At 45.7% G+C, this 21406-nt stretch overlaps 1 protein-coding gene across 1 annotated transcript in view; it reads left to right on the top strand.

The window, feature by feature from the left end:
• The window catches only part of SPATA6 (spermatogenesis associated 6), a 61295-nt gene that overhangs the window by 36193 nt on the left and 3696 nt on the right, over positions 1-21406 (top strand). The window contains exons 8-9 of the mRNA XM_077277380.1: positions 10011-10110; positions 16245-16312. Of these exons, the coding sequence (XP_077133495.1) occupies positions 10011-10110; positions 16245-16312 (168 nt within the window). The remainder of the gene's footprint in view (positions 1-10010; positions 10111-16244; positions 16313-21406) is intronic.

The following is a 21406-nucleotide window of genomic DNA, read 5'->3' as shown; positions in this document are numbered from 1 at the left end:
CCGTCTGTCTTCTCTCCCCCCTCCGTCTGTCTTCTCTCCCTCCTCCGTCTGTCTTCTCTCCCCCCTCCGTCTGTCTTCTCTCCCCCCTCCGTCTGTCTTCTCTCCCCCCTCCGTCTGTCTTCTCTCCCCCCCTCCGTCTGTCTTCTCTCCCCCCTCCGTCTGTCTTCTCTCCCCCCTCCGTCTGTCTTCTCTCCCTCCTCCGTCTGTCTTCTCTCCCCCCTCCGTCTGTCTTCCCTCCCCCCTCCGCCTGTCTTCTCTCCCCCCTCCGTCTGTCTTCTCTCCCCCCCTCCGTCTGTCTTCTCTCCCCCCCTCCGTCTGTCTTCTCTCCCCCTCCGTCTGTCTTCTCTCCCCCCTCCTTCTGTCTTCTCTCCCCCTCTGTATGTCTTCTCTCCCCCCTCTGTCTGTCTTCTCTCCCTCCTCCGTCTGTCTTCTCTCCCCCCTCCGTCTGTCTTCTCTCCCCCCTCCGTCTGTCTTCTCTCCCTCCTCCGTCTGTCTTCTCTCCCCCCTCCGTCTGTCTTCTCTCCCCCCTCCGTCTGTCTTCTCTCCCCCCTCCGTCTGTCTTCTCTCCCCCCTCCGTCTGTCTTCTCTCCCTCCTCCGTCTGTCTTCTCTCCCCCCTCCATCTGTCTTCCCTCCCCCCTCCGCCTGTCTTCTCTCCCCCCTCCGTCTGTCTTCTCTCCCCCCCTCCGTCTGTCTTCTCTCCCCCCCTCCGTCTGTCTTCTCTCCCCCTCCGTCTGTCTTCTCTCCCCCCTCCTTCTGTCTTCTCCCCCCCCTCCGTCTGTCTTCTCTCCCCCCCTCTGTCTGTCTTCTCTCCCCCCTCTGTCTGTCTTCTCTCCCCCCCTCCATGTGTCTTCTCTCCCCCCCTCCATGTGTCTTCTCTCCCCCCCTCCTTCTGTCTTCTCTCCCCCCTCCTTCTGTCTTCTCTCCCCCCTCCTTCTGTCTTCTCTCCCCCCCTCTCCGTCTGTCTTCTCTCCCCCCTCGTCTTCTGTGTTCTCTCTCCCCCCTCGTCTGTCTTTCCTCCCCGTGTCGTCTCCATCCATCCCTCCCCCCTCTTCCTCTGTCCCCCACGTCTTGTCTTCTCTCCCCCCACGTCTTCTCCATCCATCACTCTCCCCTCGTCTTCTGTCGTCTCCCTTCCGCCTGTCTTCTCCCTTCCCCCCCCCCATGTCTTCTACCTCCCCCCCCCCCCCCCGCGTCTTCTCCATAATTCCCTCCTCCCGCGTCTTCTCCATCATTCCCCCCTACCGCGGCCTCTTCATTCATCCCTCCTCCCCTGACTTCTGTCTTCTCTTCCCCCGGATCTTCTGTCTTCTCCATCCATCCGTGCCCCCCGCATCTTCTGTCTTCTCCCTCCCGTAGCGTCTGTCCCCCCACAATGCTGGATGTGCCCAGTGGGTGTATTGGTTCGCTTGGAATAAGCGGCTCACCTGCACTGACACGCCCCCGAGGCACTTCCGCCTTATTTCCATATTGCTTCTACGCTAGATTTCTCATGATTGGTGCATCCTACCATTACAAAAAAGGTATCATTTTTATTGGGAGACAAGTGACTGTACAGCCATACCACTCTCCCCTATGTAAAAACACACTGACAAGTTGTCTTTAATGTGCACAAATAATCTGCATTTTTTTGGGAATCCATTGACTAAAATTTACACACAAATTTTCTGCTTTTTCCCCCGCTATTAATTCCTTGTATTATTTACCACGCTCGCGCTGATCTGTGCCTGTCATACTTTTCCTCACTTAAGCTGCCAAGACATATCTGGATGTCAAAAAAATGACTTTCGGTTCATCCAGCCGCACAGAGCTATAAAAATTCTAATGACGGAGTCTGAAGTCAGATCTCGCCTACAACGGGTGGGACGCTGTTAAACAAACAACGATCCCTCCGAGCCAAGCTTTCCTGCTGGAATTAGACATAAGAAACAAGAATTTACTGTTTTATTTTTTTCCTCTTAGAAGAAGCCAAAAATATACATGTATAGTGCGTGCAAAAATCAGACAGCAGCCCGTCTAATAGGAAAGGCAACTGATTTCTATTACTCTGGAGCATCTGTAATAAAGCTGCTTTGTAAGTATTCCTAATTACATAAAAAAAAAATCCTCCTGTTTTAGGTCTTCAGCTCCTATGCAGATGTATGCATTTCCATGGTAACTTTAGATGACCCCTGCGTAGTCAGATCCTGCAGTCATCCTTCCTCCCACTTAAATGGGACTATGCAGCAATGTGTTGCAGCACCCGGGACAGCCGCTTCAAAATGTAAGGAGCTGTGCCTTGTATATAATGGCAGCACTCACTGGATGCCACTGCCCCTTTAATAAGCTGATCTGTGGGGGTTCTAGCAGTCGTATCTCCTCTAATTTGATGTTGTTAGCCTATCCTAAATGCTACTGCAAAGGTGCCGATCTCTGCATCCGAGCCTTACAGCCTTCAACACATATACGCACATTTCGAAGGTGAAAAATGACCGCTGCAGCAGTGATGTCTTCTGTAGGCGGCGATAAGGTGCAACAGTCACATGTTCGTGTGAGAACATCAGCTCCTGAAGGCCAGAAAGCAGATGTAGAGACCAGCAGAGAGGGGGCCATGTGAAGCAGTAGCATGGGAGTGGTGTAGCGTTAGTAAGCATAGGAGTGGTGGAGCGTCTGTAAGCTTGGGAGTGGTGGAACGTCAGTAAACGTTGTAGGGGTGGAGCGTCAGTAAGCATGGGAGTGGTGGAACGTCAGTAAGCATTGTAGTGGTGGAGCGTCTGTAAGCATGGGAGTGGTGGAGGGTCAGTAAGCATGGGAGTGATTTAGCGTCTGTAAGCATGAGTGGTGGAGCATCAGTAAGCATGGGAGTGGTGGAGCGTCTGTAAGCATGGGAGTGGTGGAGGGTCTGTAAGCATGGGAGTGGTGGAGGGTCTGTAAGCATGGGAGTGGTGGAGGGTCAGTAAGCATGGGAGTGGTGGAGGGTCAGTAAGCATGGGAGTGGTGGAGGGTCAGTAAGCATGGGAGTGGTGGAGCGTCTGCAAGCATGGGAGTGGTGGAGCGCCTGTAAGCATGGGAGTGGTGGAGCGTCTGTAAGCATGGGAGTGGTGGAGCGTCAGTAAGCATGGGAGTGGTGGAGCGTCTGTAAGCATGGGAGTGGTGGAGCGTCTGTAAGCATGGGAGTGGTGGAGCGTCTAAGCATGGGAGTGGTGGAGGGTCAGTAAGCATGGGAGTGGTGGAGGGTCAGTAAGCATGGGAGTGGTGGAGGGTCAGTAAGCATGGGAGTGGTGGAGCGTCTGTAAGCATGGGAGTGGTGGAACGTCTGTAAGCATGGGAGTGGTGGAGCGTCAGTAAGCATGGGAGTGGTGGGGCGTCTGTAAGCATGGGAGTGGTGGAGCGTCTGTAAGCATGGGAGTGGTGGAGGGTTAGTAAGCATGGGAGTGGTGGAGGGTCAGTAAGCATGGGAGTGGTGGAGCGTCTGTAAGCATGGGAGTGGTGGAGCATCTGTAAACATGGGAGTGGTGGAGGGTCAGTAAGCATGGGAGTGGTGGAGCGTCTGTAAGCATGGGAGTGGTGGAGCGTCAGTAAGCATGGGAGTGGTGGAGCGTCTGTAAGCATGGGAGTGGTGGAGCATCTGTAAGCATGGGAGTGGTGGAGGGTCAGTAAGCATGGGAGTGTTATACAGAATATTACTGCAATGAGACGTTACGATGGTGGCTTAGGGTGCACATACACATTAGATTGTTTGGTCGACGGCTATAGCTCCCAACACAGCAACACTTCCTCTTGTATTCTATACGAGAACAAGTTCGACAGCGGCTCATCGTCCGGAAAACAAAAGGATATGCCACCGCAGTTTGACAGGTCACATCCTTCTCTTCCCTGACATTTGTTGGAGAGTGCAGACATCGACAGATTCGAACTACTTTAATCTAAATTCTATATATCATTGACACTATATCTTTCATAACCTAAGCAGTCAGAACGTCCCGTCCGGTGATTACTCTCTCTCCTACATGCGCACCCTCTGGGGAAGCCGGAAAAGTTGAGTGATGTATTTGCAGGGATTCTGTGTGCCTTGTCTTTTTTTTTTTTTTTTTTTTTCCGTGCTCGGCGCGGCGGTCCCCACAGATGTTGCCAGCGTGTCTTTGTTTTAAAAAGATAATTGTTTGACATTTGAGACAGGACTTTGTATCGAATGATAAACCGTCAGAGCGTGAATCGTTCTCTAGAATTTTTTTTTATTTATTTTTTTGTGTGTGTGTTTCAGCTTGTAGTAACCGGCCTTTAATCCCGTCGAGAGTCTTGCCGTTGTCACTCCGGCTAATCAAGAAATCTTTCTGTTGAGAGAGAAGATTATTTGCTTTCTTTATTTTCGTCTCTTCCCTTTTTATTTGCGTCTTTATCGCTATGCAAACAGAGGTGAAGCGTGCCTCCCCGCCACACCGGAGAGCCGGCCGGTTGATCACACTTGACAGAGCATCTTTGAAATGAATTATGAGAAGGTCTCCCATTGATCTGGCTCTTTTTTTTTTTTTTTCCTTCAGGTCGCTGAGCAATAATTCCTAAGTGTTTATACAATCTATTGAAATCAATAAACAATTTAAACCGGTGTAGCCGCGGAATGTTTGTTCGGGCCGAGGAACATGGAAAGTATGACAATGAATACCGCTCTACTGGAGTGGCTTTTTCTTTGTAATCGGAGCAAAGGGTTCTCCTAATTACATTTTTTCCCCTTGTCTCCTTCGATACTGGACCTTATTCACATGACTTGACTTTAGGTCTAGGTCAGTTGCTTTTTGTATAGCACCAACATATTTCACGGTGATCCAGAGACTATTTTCTGGTCTTCTTGGGTGGATCAATAATATATTTTTTTTTTATCTCACACATACGCTAAGTTCAATTAAAAGGCGTTTTCCGGGATTATTTTATTTATTTTTTTCCTTTTGGGGCTAAGAACTGACAGGCAGACAGATGCTAACTACCTACCTATTCTGCCCAGTGCCGACACCGAGCGATAGCCCGGCGATTCCGCAGCCTTAACGTCAACAGAGCAGCTCTTCTTCCAGGCTGTTCTCTCGATGAGGCGTTACTGCCGACCTTATTCTGATAAATAGTGGACTTTCCCCAGTTAGGCAGTGAGGAACTGACTGTCGTTCGGCATGATATCGGCAGTCACTCCTTAACAACAGAGCAGAGTGGAAGAGAAACAGCTCCTCTGTCGACGTGACAACACCGGAAGCCTCAGAATTGCCAGAAGGAGCAGTCCATGACCACTCTAGCTGGCTGAAATTGGCATCGGGCAAAACTGTCATGCTGCTACAATGCAGGTAGGTGCAGGCTTCACTAGATGGCAGTAGAGAGGAAGCAGGTCTGCACCTATCAGAGGTAACCTGCAGTGCAACAGTGAGGCTAGCACAGGTGGCAGCAGAATAGTCAAAACAAGCCGGGTCAAATGCTAGACTGTAGCGCAGTACCAAATGAAAAAGCAAACTCGAGGTCACAAACAAGCCAGGGGGTCAGTAACAGTCAGGAGCGGATAAGCCAAAAGAAAAAAGACAGAAACAGGTCAGGATACAAGCCAAGTCAAAACCAGGGAGTCTGCACACTAAAGGGAAACACTGAGTCAAGACAGGAACAGGGGAAAACAGACACGGGTTCAGACAGCAAACGCAGCAGGACAAATCGTAGCAAGCAGAGTCAGCTGACAGCAGCACTAGGCAGAAACTATAACTGACATGATCTGCAGGACACAGCGGGGCTAAATAGCAAACCTGAGACCAGACTGAGGCTGAGAAAAATTAACTCCTGACATGATCAGACCGGGAAAAGGGAAGACAGGACTCAAAACCCGGTCTGGATCATTACAAAAGAAGTAAATAGCAACTACCTTCCTGTAAGTTCGTAGACCCATAAGAAAAAAATTAAATTGTAACCCCTTTAAAAGTAAGTCAGTTGATATATCTGTTTTAAAGTTGGTGTGCAGGACCCAGTCCATCAGCCACATCAGGACAGGAGTCCTGAAAACCGACACTTCCCTGATGGTTCTTCTTTTGATTAGCCGGCCTGGCATTATGTCACATGCCTGACACAGCAACGATGACGTTGCACCAGGCCCGCTAATCAAAAGAGGACCCACGGATACCATCAAGTAAGGCCTCTTTCACACTTCCGTCTTGAGACGGCCGTCATAATGCGTCGGAGCGACGTATCGACGGACGTAAAAAGATCGCCAAACGGATGTAACGTATTCAGTAACCTGACGGATCCGTCGAATTTGTTAGTACCTGATATTCAATGCCTAAAAATCTGGAGAGAGAGAGTGTGTTTTTTTTTTTTTACTTTTCCGGACTTGAAAAATGGTTCCAAGCATGCTAAGAATGAAAAAACGTCATACGTCGCTGGATTCCTGTGTTTGACGGTCAGCGACGGATCCTGCTTCCATTATAGCCAACGACGGACAGTGCAGGACCTGTCGCTGAGCGATTTTCCGACGTGTGGAGAAAACGTTCAGAGTAATGCATATATAAAAAAAAAAGTGATCCACAAATGATTCCGAGAAGTTTTTATGATATTCAAACTTCATATGAAGTTGTCAGGACCATTTTTTGCCCAAAATCTGTTAAGTCGGAGGGATCTGCAGGGGGCTGTAGTGATGAATTGATGAGCAGTGATAGGCAGAGACTTGTCGGAGACTTCGGCTCCAGTGCCAGTGTCCGCTGACCTTCTGTAAGTCTATTCATCTTCCAATGCCGTTAATTAAACTGTAAGTTTGATTGGTCCAAAAATCGGCGCCTGAAAGGATCTTGTAAAGTCACGTCTGATATCAATAAAGATACCAGAACAGTGATTGAGGAGCGGATTACATCAGAAGTATTTTATAGCACATGTGTACAGAATGATCGGCGTGTCGTTATTGAAGGTCCGGTGTGTTGGAAGACCTTGCGGGACTGAGACACAACACCGTCAAAGTTTGTCAGTTTACTAATATTGATTACAATGGAAGTCGTGTAACTTTGATTGCAAGTGCAGAATTGGTCACGGCCCCGTCTGAAAAAGATTTTTTTTTTTTTTGGTGGTGAGGGGGTAAAAATGGCAAATATGTTGCAAGCTAAGTAAATTTAGCAAGGGGTCCCAATATGTTAAAGGGAATCTGTCAGCAGTTTTTCTTTTGTAATCTGAAATCTGCATGATGTAGGGGCAGAGACCCTCGTTCCAGCTATCTCACTTACTGGGCGGTGTGTTGCTGTTTTAATACAATCAGTGTTTTATCAGCAAGAGATTATCGCTAGAGGACCAGCTGCCTCATGCCTCCTAGTCCAACCCCGCCCCGACCACTGATTGGCTGCTTTCTGTGTATAATGAGAGAAAGCAGCTAATCAGTGATGGCGGCGGGGTTATACAGGGCTCTGCTAGATCTGCAGCAGAGAAAACTGTGATTCTATCACAACTGCTGCATCCAGAAAACTAAGTGATACATTTCTGGAATCAGGATTTCTACCCCAGATCATGCTTCTGTCAGATTACATAGCAAAAACCTGCTGATTGGATTCCCTTTAATTAAATAAAGCCAGGACAAATAACGAATTTGCCCTTGCTGTAAACATCAGTCCTGACCAGTAGGATTTGGTGACTTGTTTCCTTCTCCATTAATTACAATGGCAGTTTCCCCAAATTTATTTGCATTTTCTGATTGAAGAACGGTTTATTTTCCCTATACTAAGTATTGAGCATATACAGACACAATCGTCAAGGTTTTCCACCGTTTGAGGCTTAAGCACTTGGGGCGGGCGGGATTTTGCACAGCGGTCTTGATGAATTTACGTAACGCGAGCCTGCAATTTATGACTCTACGACTTCACATTTTAGCGTTAATCCCTTTTATTTCCATTTTTAAGATTGTGCCGTAAAGGACGGCTAATTATTTCCCGTCCGGTGCTGACTCTGTATGTGTGTGTTTTATTAGCGAGGCTATAGCGCAACCTAGTGGCGTCATCCGGAGAATTACACATCTTTACTTACTGCCTTATTTCTAACCACAATGAAAATTCAGCACAGTGTCGATGTGAGGATGGATCAGTGTGGTCACTAAATAAGTCACTTCTGGACCTTTTTCTAGGTTTTTGTGATAATTTTCATTATGCTGCATTGACTAAATAGGTCTTTAATGTGCCATGGATGGAGTACCTTTCTTTCACGGATTCAGTCTTCTGTTGTGTGACATGCCGGACGTTTGCAAAGACGCTAAATAATCATTTTATGGATGGAGCAAGGGTTGGTTGTGGTCATATATATACGTATTTATAAGCCTATGTGGTATATAGAAGTAGATGTGACCATTCTGGCTGCTGTTGCACCAGGTGCTCTACGCTATGTGCACCGAGCTTCTCTTTGAGCGCTGACACGATCTCCGCAGCTATTAAAATAAATCAGAATTCAGATGTAACTGCTTAATGATAAAGCTTGCTCAAAATGCAATTTTTTGGGGTCCCTGGATAAAACCCTTTTATTTTACATTTATATTTTTATAATTCATGTAACGTTTTAATCATGAGATAGTAATAAATTCTGAAACTTATGGAAGCCCTGTTTATTTTTTTATGCGTCGCTGCACCCCTTGATAACACTATGCACTTTTCTTGTATATGCTTTACATACTTCCATTCACTGTAGATCACTGTTTCCTTCTCTTAAGAGGCCATCTAGAATTTCAGTTTTTACTCTGCTTCTTCGCTTTTTTGTGCTCTGCTATCCACCCCACGATAGATGAAGACTGTATGGAAGCAGAGCGCACAAATACCTTCATGAAAAGATACAGTAGATCCAGGTAATGTGCTCAGCTGAGCGAGTTGTGAAGACGCAACTCCTATAATAGCTTAATATCGGTTGCTGCTTCCCTGGACTGGGGATGAACTTCACCAAGATGCTTGGCAAGAAGAGAAAAATTACAGTTTTAGGCTGTGCTACCGAAATAAAGTTCTTTGATCCAGTTTTATAGCTGAGCGATTATTATTCCACAACGCGTTTCGACACCTTGACTGGCATCTCTTTCAAGTGTCCTTTTCAATACAGGTGGTTTTTACGCTTGAAAAAGATGCCGAAACGCGTCGTGGAATAAAAACCACAGGAAGGCTGAGCTGTGATATCGTGATCAATTCGCAGGACCCTGATCCAACTGCCGCTGTCGGTGTTCCCTGACCGCCGTACCGGCATCCCCAGTTTTGTTTGATTGGCTGGTCTGGTGAGAAGCCATCATTGCTGCCTGACACATGAACAAGGCCAGCTTGTCTATGTTCTTATGACGCTGAGTTACTTCTAATGGATAAGCCGTGACTCAGGGTAGTCAAAGAGTCTGAAGTCAAGAGCCGGGAGGGTTCGTCTTTAACAGAGAGGAAGAGACAAAGGCATACAGGTCACAGTCCAGAGTCAGAATTCCAAGGTCAGAGTGCGTCAAGGCAAATGGGGTAATACAAGCAGGTAGTCAATAGGCAAATCTAGGGTCTGGCAACAGAAGATCAGAATGTCTGAGTTCAGACAACACACCACACTGAGCTGAAAGTTACGACTGGCAGCTATCTGGGACTTTTAAGTAGCTGGGGCATCACTTAGAACAGGGAACACCTGATGGAAGCTCAGCACCTCCCAGTCCCAGATTAGACTACTGAGCTGTCAATCAAAATATCAACAACTCAGCACACCAATGCATTAGGTTGGACGACTGAGCTGTCACTCACTGCATCCAAGACACATTGAGCAGTAGAATCATGACAGTTATACCCCAGAGCTGGAATCTCCCAGCATCCCTGGTTGACTCTATATTTTACACGCAGCTTGTTGTGCTGATTTTTCTCTGGATAGTGATGTTTTTACACTATGCACTCGCTAGGAAGAAATATCCCTCCTCTGGCATCACAGGAAATTAGCTAAGCTGTTAGAGCAGCTTGACGACAAGGTTGTAGACTGTTTCCAGTGATTTAGCAGAATTCGGAATGCAGCATCGAATAATCATTATACATTGTAAATCTGATTCTTGTAGGTTCCAGACTGATCTCCGAGCATCAGCTAATTGGAAGGAAACGCACGAACGAGTCAGAAGTATATTAAGTACACACAGTGTCCAGAGGAGGCTACATTATGTGAGTTTCTGGATATTGCTTTACTGATTGGCTTCTAAATTAATCATGTAAATCAAATATCTCCGACTTAAATGTAACTGAAAGTCTATGATTATACGCTGGGCTGCATCTCTTATAGAGGAGCTTTCAGTTGCCAGAAATATATAATCTTTCTTTATTTGGTGTAAATGCCACCGTTCTCCTGAATCCAGTGATGTTTTTCTTTTGTTCCTGCTCCTCTCCATTTCTGAGATATGGCCCCTTCTTCCCTGTATATAAATCTAGTCTTGTTAGCCAACGGGGCGTGGTCCTCAAGAAAAGGCACATAGCGTTTAGGATGACAACCAGTTGAATAAGAAGATTACGTTTACATATGGAGAAAAGGAGGCCATATCCCAGGAACGGAGGGGCGCAGGAACAAAAGGAAAACATCTCCGGATTCAGGATAACAGCGGCATTTACACCAGAAAAAAAATACATATTTATGACAAAGGTTTTCTTTAAATGCACATCATGGTGACAGTGTGAATACCCCCTACAGACATTGCTTACTAAGGCTGATGTCCAAGTGTTAAACTGACCTGTTCTGGAATAAAATGCGGCAAGTTTATAAAGCGAAGCACAGCTCTTAGTGTACGCAGCCTTTCCAGCTATGGAAACTTTTTACATCCTTCCAATGCCAGAGCAGAAAACAGCAGATCGGTATGGGTGCTTGTTGTTGTACATGCACTACTTTGATATTTTAAGGATACCGTTGAGAAGAGATAATCGGACTACTTCTCCCCTTGCAGCGGTCAACCCTCCACCTTTCCCCTTGCAGTGTCCCGGCCCTCCTCCCTTCCCCCTGCAGCGTCCCGGCCCTCCGCCATTCCCCTTGCGGCGTCCCGGCCCTCCGCCGTTCCCCTTGCGGCATCCCGGCCCTCCACCTTTCTCCTTGCTGCTCCCCTGCCCTTTCGCTTTTCCCCTTGCGGCGTCCCGGCCCTCCGCCTTTCCCTTTGCGGCATCCCGGCCCTCCGCCTTTTCCCTTGTGGCTTCCCGGCCCTCCGCCTTTTCCCTTGCGGCTTCCCGGCCCTCCGCCTTTTCCCTTGCTGCTTCCCGACCTTCTGCCTTTCCCCTTGCGGCTTCCCGGCCCTCCGCCTTTCCCCTTGCGGCTTCCCGGCCCTCCGCCTTGCAGCGTCCCGGCCCTCTGCCTTTCCTTTTGATGCATCCCGGCCCTCCGCCTTTCCCCTTGCGGCATCTTGCTCTCCACCGGTCCCTTTACAAAGTCTCGACACTCCGCCACCATCCGTCCCTCTGTCTTTTCCCTGGTGGCGACTCGATCCTCCGCCTTTCCCCTTGCGGCGTCTTGGCCCCTCCGCCTTTACCCTGGCGGCGATCAGCAACATAACATATGTAAAAAAGAAAACATTTTGCCTTATTCCTGATTTATTTTTTGAGTGGTCGCTGTCATTTGCACACATCAATACTATAAAGCAAAAAGAACTGGGAATGGAGCCTTATTAACACATATGCAGAGAACACGGAGCTCAGTGTCACTAGGCCTTCCTTCCGAAAGTGAATTCAGAACACTTCCCTGTACCCATCTGATAATCCAGCCTATGTTTTGCAGTTTGGGGGCTCAGTAACATAAAGCAAAGACTAAAAAGTTTAACAAAAAATCCGAAATCTGTGAGCGCAGCCGGTAATTACAGCTAACCAGTACAAATGATCAGATGTCTAACAAGAAGATATTAGCAGGAGAGCTCGCTGAGCTTTGAAATTTGATTCTGATGTTGAGTTTTACAAATGTTCGGCTGCCATGGGAGTTTAAAGGCATGAGCAGTGAATGGCAAGCACCAGCGATTCCAAGGCCTCCCTAGATTCTCTCAAATTGATAACCCACAGGAATTTTCTCTCCTTCTCTCAATTCAGTAACATTTAATTAAAAATATTCATCAATTTGTGGCTCATTACTTCACATCGCCTTTTTTTTCCCCTTTCTCTGATTCTATAACATGATGGAAATCCAAGTGTGCGTTAAGGACGAGAAACATTTTTCATTGTGGGGATTGTAGATGGAATACACAACTTTAATGGGTAAAGGACATCTTGGTATTTGGTACCTGCTCACCCATCACCACATAGTTTGTATTTAATATCAATTTTCTAATAAAGTTTTATAAATGGTGAAGAAAATCTGTAACTCAAATGGCAGCCAGTTGCAGGCAAAATTATTCAGCCCCCACTGCAAACTAGGTTTATTAGCAAAATTTGCAAACTTTATGCTGTAAATAACAATGAAAATAGTTGAACAAAATTAATAGAAGTGGTTTCTCCAAATTCACCACAAAATGCCACTTTTGCTGACTCCTGCATTATTAAACTGTTTTGTGACAAGCATCTTTAGTACTTGGTAGAGCCCCTCTGGCTGTTATAACCTGCTGTAAATGTGATGCACAGCCAGACTCCGGCTTCTGACGGCTTTCCTGAGGATTCTTAGTGCATTCATATGTGCAGCATGGTGACTCCATCTTTAGCGTTGTAGTCTTGCAGCTCTGGGGTCCTGGGTTCAAATCTCATCTAGGACAACATCTGCAAGGAGTTTGTCCTTCCCGTGTTTTTGTGGGTTTCTGCTTCCGTTTCCTACCATACTCCAAAGACATACTGATAGGGAATCTGGTTTGTGAGCCCCAATGGGGACAGTGATGATGTAAAGTGCTGTAAAATTAAATAAATTCTTCATGAGCAATGGCCTCCAAATCACTAATAGTCTAGAATGTTTCAAAAGGTTAAGAAAATAGATATTCTTGCATAAACTAGGATAAAGATACAAGATAGAAAGGCATTTTAGAGATAAACAAGTTCAACGTTATAGGATCACCGGCTACACTACACGTGGCAGGAAGCTGTCGCTAGCTGCGACCGGTTTCCTGAGGAGGCAAGTGATTTCAGCAAGCATTGAGGTTTCAATTCACACTGTAAGGCGCATGCTAAATGTTAAGTCTCCATGTCTACTCTCCAAGACATCACCTCTACTGACTCAAAAGCACAAAAAAAGTTGTCACCAATGGCTCAAAATCATATTAGGCTCACCTGGTGAGGTGGATCCTCTAGGCCTTAGATCCAGGTGGAAAAACGAACCCCGGGGATTGGTGCAGCGATCGTGAAGGGACGCAGGAAGCATGATGTTATGGACTGACCTGAGTTGGAGTAATGATATTGCAACCACTAGAGACAGCACTGGCAGGTAGTGTCGTCGGGAAGTAGCCACAGGTCAATACACAGAGCAACAGTAGAATCTTGAAGATAAGCAAGTTTCGTGGTCAGGATATAGCCAGAGGTCGGTACACGGAGCAGCAGTATTGTTGGGAGGATAAGCAACAGGTGGAAAGAAGCTAGACTAAAGGCTGGTACCTCAATAATCTTGCAAACAAGGAAGTGCAGTGCCAGGTTTAAGTAGGGTGTTGAATCAGGCGATCACAGGGTTGAGTCAATCAGGAATTCGAGGTGGAGACAATCAAGAAATCAGGATGGAAACAATCAGGAACCACACAGGTACTAGTATCTGGTTTAGCAAGGAGATGTCCAGCAAGCTGAATAGCTCAGAGGGAAGAGCTGCCCCCTGGTTCTCAAGAGCTTGCTGGATTTGAATCCTGACAGAAGGACTTTGCACACACAGGAATTTCAGGAGCAGCTGGACTGGAACCCAGCAGGGAAAAATGCAAGTTAAAAACACAGGAAATGCAGGTAATGGAGCTAGTCTCAATCCCAAGACACGTGTGTCTAAATGGGCCTTAAATAGATTTAGGGAGATGATGTAATTGATCCTCTCTGGGCAACTTGCAAATCCAGAAGTAGAGCACCGCAGAGGACAACAGACCCAGGAGAAGGAAACTGAGCCCGGGATACACAGGTGTGTAACATTTATAAGTAATTCACAGAAAGTTTGCAATTATGTACTGTGGAGCGATGAAGCAAAACTAGAAATTCTCAGGCCTATTTCATGAGAGGTATGTCTGGAGGAGGAAAAATTAACCTAAAAAAAACAACCTGCCTACTGTGCAGTATTATGAAGGCTCTATGATGTCTACAGTGAAGCATGGCAGTGGTTCAGTGATGTCTACAGTGACGCACGATGGTGACTTGGTGATACCTACAGTGAAGGATGGTGGTGGCTCAATGATGCCTACAGTGAAGCACGATGGTGACTTGGTGATGCCTACAGTGAAGGATGACGGTGTTTCGGTGATGCTGTGGAGTTGCTTTGTTTTCATTGGCACTAGAATTGTGTAGGGCAAGATGGATTCATTCAAGTACTAAGGCTGAACCTTGGGCACCAAAGTACTTTCCAACGTGACAATGATGTCAAACATACCTTACAGTCCACCAAGGCTTGGATTCAGAAGAAGTCCTGGAAGATTCTGGAGCGCCAGTCCCCGTCGTCTGACTTGAACCCCATAAAATGTTTTGATGGGATTTGAAAAGGCGGATTTAATAAACCAAGAATAATATTGAACCAGATCCCATTACCCTTGAAGAAAGTTTGTAAATTTGGCTAATAAAATTATTCTACCATATATTCTATTCTATACTTCTTGCAATTGTAGGGTGCAAAATGTCTGCCGTGTAATGAATACCGGTAGTTATGTCTGTGTTTTTATCCAGTGTGCAACTGACTTATCCAGTGTACATGACTGCATAACAAAGAATGGCTACATTAATATACAGGGGCCAAATGGCTCCTGTGTCTTCCATAACACAATGTCTTTTGTGTATCCCATAACACAAAATGGTTACATTGGTATGAGGGGTTCAAAATGGCTGATTCGTAACGCATAGCGGAACGTTTGTCAGGTTGCCTAGAGAACAAATTGTTATGACATAGCACAAAATGATGCCATGTCATCCAAAGGCCAACATGGCAAAACGACTGGCATGATATTAGTAGCCCAAAATGGCTGTTGCAGGAAAGTGGCTGCTGCGTTGTTCAGGCAGGAAAATGGCTGTCACGTCGTTCAGCAGGAAAGTGGCTGCCACGTTGTTCAGGCAGTAAAAGGGCTGCCGCGTTGTTCAGGCTGTAAAAGGGGCTGCTGCGTTGTTCAGGCAGGAAAGTGGCTGCCGCGTTGTTCAGGCAGTAAAAGTGGCTGCCGCGTTGTTCAGGCAGTAAAAGGGCTGCCGCGTTGTTCAGGCAGTAAAAGTGGCTGCCACGTTGTTCAGGCAGTAAAAGGGCTGCCGCGTTGTTCAGGCTGTAAAAGGGGCTGCTGCGTTGTTCAGGCAGGAAAGTGGCTGCCGCGTTGTTCAGGCAGTAAAAGTGGCTGCCGCGTTGTTCAGGCAGTAAAAGGGCTGCCGCGTTGTTCAGGCAGTAAAAGGGCTGCCGCGTTGTTCAGGCAGTAAAAGTGGCTGCCACGTTGTTCAGGCAGTAAAAGGGCTGCCGCGTTGTTCAGGCTGTAAAAGGGGCTGCTGCGTTGTTCAGGCAGTAAAAGTGGCTGCCGCGTTGTTCAGGCAGGAAAGTGGCTGCCATATAGTGCAAAGCTTTATGCGTTCAGTGATTACCAGTGACAGACATTTGTTCATTTCTAATAAGAACTTAATGGTGGGTGAGAGGTCAGTCACATTACAGCGCTGGCTAGATCTCTACCCTGATCTGGGAACATTACTCCCATCATTTTCTCCTCTCAGGACCTTTCTCTCTACACTTTCCGTATAATTAGTGCACTGCAGCATTTACAGGTCCACAAGTCCATTATACATCGCTCATGTAGCGAGGACGGCTGTGCTCGCTGCGCGGTGGATGCGGCTTGACCTGATTTTGATTACTGATCTCCATGTCGAACACGCGGATAGACCTTGATCACAGCTTGTAGATTTCACCAGGAGGTAGGTGCAGCACATACAGTCAGTGTCCTTTAATCTACCATTCAATTTAAGATAACAACTCCCTTCTATTAGTTAGCAAAAAAATGACGGAACTAATTAATGTGTTTTTACAGTTCATTTTTTGTGCTCTTTTGTTTGCAGTGCTGCATTTGTTTTGTTTTTGTATTTTAGTCAAGATGGGGTGCAGAGTATACATTAATGAGAAATTTTTTTTAAAGGGGTCTGAATACTTTCCGTACCCACCGTATGTACAGTATATATAATATAACGTATATTTTACCCTATAATTATGTTACTAGGACAAGAATGTGTCATGGAAGGAGCCGGATCACAGCAACGCAGTGAATGAGGAGTTACTGCAGGACAGGTGAGGGTTCACTTACTTTTAAGGTTTGACAGTTGCCGGTGTTTTCTGACCTTTTGTAATGACATCTACTGATACCTGTCGGGTCATGTCCTTAGTTAGAAGATATCATGCAGCTGTAGTATTCGTTAAAATAGGACAGGGGCACAGCCCTGCTGATTGAGCATATGGACCTGACAGGTATCGGTAGAAGTGACGTCAACGATATTGAAACGCGTAGTGCCCAAATACCCCTTTAATAGCCTAGCAGTTTTACGATTTCCATGTAAAACCATACTGATATTATAGAGGAGGGGGTCACACTCAAAAAAAAAAAAATTTTCTCCCGTCAATCCTCTGATATTTTTCTTTTATCCACTACAGCCAATCGCTTAGCGCAAAAGTGGCGCGTTGATAAAAAAAAAAAAAAGATTGTAATGTTAAATGCTTTAAGAAAACAGGGAGTGGTGGAGGAGGGTCTAAGTATAATTCTTTTAGTAATTTTTAGATTCCGCCGCTCCTGCGTTCATCTCCAGCTTTTACTTCTATACCTGCAGCGATGACATCACTGACAACCACGTGACTGCAGCAGCCAATGCCTGTACATACAGTACGAGACCACTGAGGTCAGCGATCACTTGATCATACATGATGTTATGGCCGCGGGGATAGTTCAGGTTATTTTTATTTATTTTTTGCTTTTAAGTTAATTTTTTTCAAAAACGGAATTTGACAGTAAGATCACCCCTTCCCTCAACAGCATATATGGGCACACAGATCTTTGAAATATAAATCCATCGACACCTTTTTAATCTTCTATCTGTTGCTGCATTCCTGAGAAATTAGAAGTTTATTTAACATGCAAATTATGTGTTAAGTGCTCTGGGTGTGACAAAGCACTTTCCAAGCTAACCCTTCCCTAGGCTGTCTCTCCACCAGCACGCTTCGTAGCTCATCATCTGATCTCTTTGCCTCACGTCAATCAAGACAGTGAGCTATCAATCCAGATAACGAGGCCTTTACAGGGCAGGGAGGCAGGGGCTCTTTAAGTGCTCCATCATGCTCAGAGCACTTAACTCATTTGCATTCACACTGATCCCTTGGGAATGCAGCAACATATAAAGGTGTCAATGGATTTACATTTTAAAGACCTGTATGCCCATATAGGCAATAGTGGTGTTGATCTTGACGGACCCCTTTTACTGACCGTGACCTTTTTCCCTTGGTCTATTTTTTCCATATTACATTAGATTTTCTCATTCATTTCTCAGTAATTTATGAATTGTATCTCTCAATTAAACACACAGACCTAATATTAACCCTCTCCCTCCCTGTTCTCCCCCCCTCGAGCCAAATCTGTGCCGTGAGATTGAGCAGGCGCTCCTCCACGTTCTCTCTTTATCTAGTCAGTCCGCCCATGGGCACACTTTTTGTGTAGTGGGACAGTACATTAACAGTCCTCGGAGAGCTGTTCCCGCTTGTACAGTCTATTTAGGTACCAACTCCTTTTTAATTAAATCCACTGGTACTAAAAATGTATTTTATTACCGGGAGGTTGGACGCTGCAGAGCTGCATTCGGTGCGAAGCTCCAGAGATTATTTGCCTGCAGGCCGATCTTCGAGGAAACTTGGAAAAGGTCTCCAGTAGACATCTTGAGCTTCTGAAGACCATTCACAGATTTTTTTTTTTTACCCTTCATCTATTTTTCTTTTTTTTTTCAGATGTGCAGTATTTTAATAATTTTGGTGAATGACCTAATTTAAAAGGGATGTCTTATCGTTTAAAAACCACTTCCCACAATGATGGCTTGATAGTTTTTGCACCGCCACCTAAATGTACTGGAGATCTACAGCGAATGTGACATGCAGTTGACTCTCAGGATCAGAGTTCACTCCAATCCCGTCAATTTAACACGTTATATGTTATAATTGATAGCAGACTACTCCTTTTAAAGGCCGGCCAGTGATGGGGACGATGAACATGGAGCTTAATCTGTGTGAGGTCCTAAGATCTAGGACAACCCCACATTATTTCGCACTCTACAATTATCATCTTTTCACCCTGAAGATGAGTATAATTTGAGCGTAAAAGTGTCCAACCATCGATTCGGTATGGTTGCTGAGAATATGAAGAAACATCGAGAACCAGAAGAGTTGTCTTCTTCCTGAAGCCAAATATTACCTACATCAACCATGTACTTCCATAATTATTTAATTCCTCCTCCAGTTGGTTCTGGTTATTTGGTCCTAATATGACTGATGGGAGGGAAAAAGTGGTGGATGTGGGAGAAGATGTTCGAGGTGGACTTCAAAAGTTTTTATCTAAGGCTACGTTCACATTTGCGTTGTTGGGCGCAGCGTCGGCGACGCCACCAACAACGCATGTACACAACGCAGTGTTTTGCAACGCATGCGTTGTCATAAGATCCTACAGATCGGGACTTTCGGCGCAGGGAAAACGCTACAAGTAGCGTCCCCTGCGCCCTTTCTTGTGCGTCTATATGACGCATGCGTCGTAAAACGCAGTACAACGCATACCGACGCATGTCCATGCGCCCCCCCATGTTAAAGATAGGGACGCATGCGTCGGTATGCGTCGACGACGCTGCGCCCAACAACGCAAATGTGAACGTAGCCTAAGAGGGTAGTGACCCTAAGGAGATTTCTCTAGATTTTACAACACAAACTTCATACAGTACTGAATAGATCTCTTGGATCCAAGGAGGCCGATGTACAAACCTTAAAAGAAAATGTCAGAATGGCTGTAAAATTATTTTCAAAAGTTTCCCTGCCTAATTTAAAAAATAAATCTTTTTACGAGTCCAACTGTAGCTTATAAAATGGATTATACCGCCGTCGGTAATATATCTTCTTTGTGTGTTCGGAATACAAAAAATGAAAAAGTTTCTGTTAATTGATTCTTTCACAGGTACAAATCCACCCTTTATTAAAGTGGATCTTTCACAAAAGGAGCTGCAAAGATTTTTTTTTATTTAGAGCTCTTGGAACTGATGAAGTACTTACTTTGAAAATCCATGTAGATTATTTACGGTAGTTTCGAATTTGCCAGCTCTGTCGAATTTTTCTCCCAAATTTGGTTTGCCCACAAATTGAATGTTCCTTATTAGGCCTTGGGGTCTAAAGAGACCCCATAGCATATTAAATGTAAGATATTAAATAAAAAAAAGTTAATTCCTCACCGCTCGCCTCTCTGGACACGCCACCGCTCACGGCTAGCTGACCAATCTTCCTATTCTCAATTCACTTGCCGGACCTCCGTCCTCTTCACAATAAGCCAGGTCTTCCAGCTTGGTCATGGCGCTTCGTAAGGTTGCTGCGCACGTCATGATGTCACGACATTGTGACCATAACCACACGCAGTGAACCCCAAGGCCTGATAGCAGCTAAAAGTCTTGAGATCTTATAAAGAGACTGGAAATGCAGTCGCAACGGTGGAAAGAACAGGACTAGAGGTGAGCAACGGGTCAGCCGGAGGTGAGTGTTAGGGCCAGCACATGGCAGAAAAAAAGCTGTAAGTGACTGCCATATTGGCAACCCGGCTTATTTTTTTTTTTATTTGAACGAATCAGAAAGTGTTTGAGTTTGGTTGTAACCACAAACATCCGGACATTTGACCCAAACTTGATCTCCCGTAGATCGATCCACTCATCTCTAATGGCTGCAAAATCATTTGTGATTGTTTCCCCCACCTAAAATTAAAATTAGTATTTCACGAGTCCAGTTCTATTAAAGATTTATAAAATGTTCATTTTAATTTGAATATTATAATACCGTTCTGACATTTTCAAAGACAGAACACACCAGCCTAGTCTGTCCTCAGAGATCTAGTTAATGATGTATTCAGTTTTTGTTGTGAAATCTGAAGATGGATCTGGATTAAAGGGGTTATCCCTGAAATGAAATAAAAAAATAAAAAAAACATTCAGCTACAGCGTGTACTCTTTAGAAATGTTGTGTGCCCACCTTCTAAGCCGATGTAGACTGGGAAACTTCACTACACATGTGTGCCCTTTGCAAAGACACCAATAAAATGCACATGCGCTGAGTTACTGTACAGGCAGAGAGATTTGCTACAGAAGCATAGTGGATCCCACTGCATATGTACTAAGTTACAACACAGAGAGAGAGTGATCTGATGCTGAAACATAGGAGATCGCCTTCGCTTATACGCTGAGTTACTGCTCCAGGAGGGACACAGAGTGGATCCCATCGCTCATGTGCAACATTATGGCACAGGGAGAGATTTCAAATCTCCTGCAGAAGCATAACGGATCCCATAGCAGATGTGCTGAGCTACTGCACAGAGAGAGAGATCTATAGATTCATAACGGATCCCATAGCACCTGTGCTGAGCTACTGCACAGAGAGAGATCTATAGATTCATAACGGATCCCATAGCACATGCACTCAGTTACTGTACAGAAAGAGAAATTTGCTGCAGAAGCATTGCTAATCCCACAGCACATGTGCTGAGCAAGTGCACAGAGCGAGATCTGGTACAGAAACATAATGGATCCCACACCACATGCACACAGTTACGGCACAGGGAGAGAAATCTGCTTCAAAGGAATAGCTGATCCCACACATGTTCGGAGTTACTACACAGAGACATATGCTACAGAATCATAGTGGATCCCACAGCATATGCTCAGTTACTGCACAGAGAGAGAAATCCGCTACAAACGCATAGTGGATCCCACTGTACATGTGCGGAGTTACTACAAAGAGATAGATCTGCTGCAGAAGCTTAGCGGATCCTACAGCACATGTACTGAGCTACTGCACAGAGAGAGAGATATGCTACAGAAGCATACCAGATCCCACAGCATGTGCGCTCAGTTACTCTACAGAAAGAGATCTTCTACAGAAGCATACCAGATCCCACAGCACATGCGCTCAGTTACTCTACAGAAAGAGATCTTCTACAGAAGCATACTGGATCCCACAGCACATGCACTTACTCTACAGAGTGAGATCTGCTACCGAAGCATACCGGATCCCACAGCACGTGCGATTAGTTACTGTACAGGTAGAGAGCTCTGCTACAGAAGCTTAGAAGATCGCATTGTGCATGTGCGACTAGTGGCTGCAGAACTG

This window comes from Ranitomeya variabilis, chromosome 8 (assembly GCF_051348905.1).
Source record: "Ranitomeya variabilis isolate aRanVar5 chromosome 8, aRanVar5.hap1, whole genome shotgun sequence".
Lineage (NCBI taxonomy): Eukaryota > Metazoa > Chordata > Amphibia > Anura > Dendrobatidae > Ranitomeya > Ranitomeya variabilis.
The sequence above is the reverse complement of the archived record's forward strand: the minus strand, read 5'-3'. Positions and strand labels throughout refer to the sequence as shown.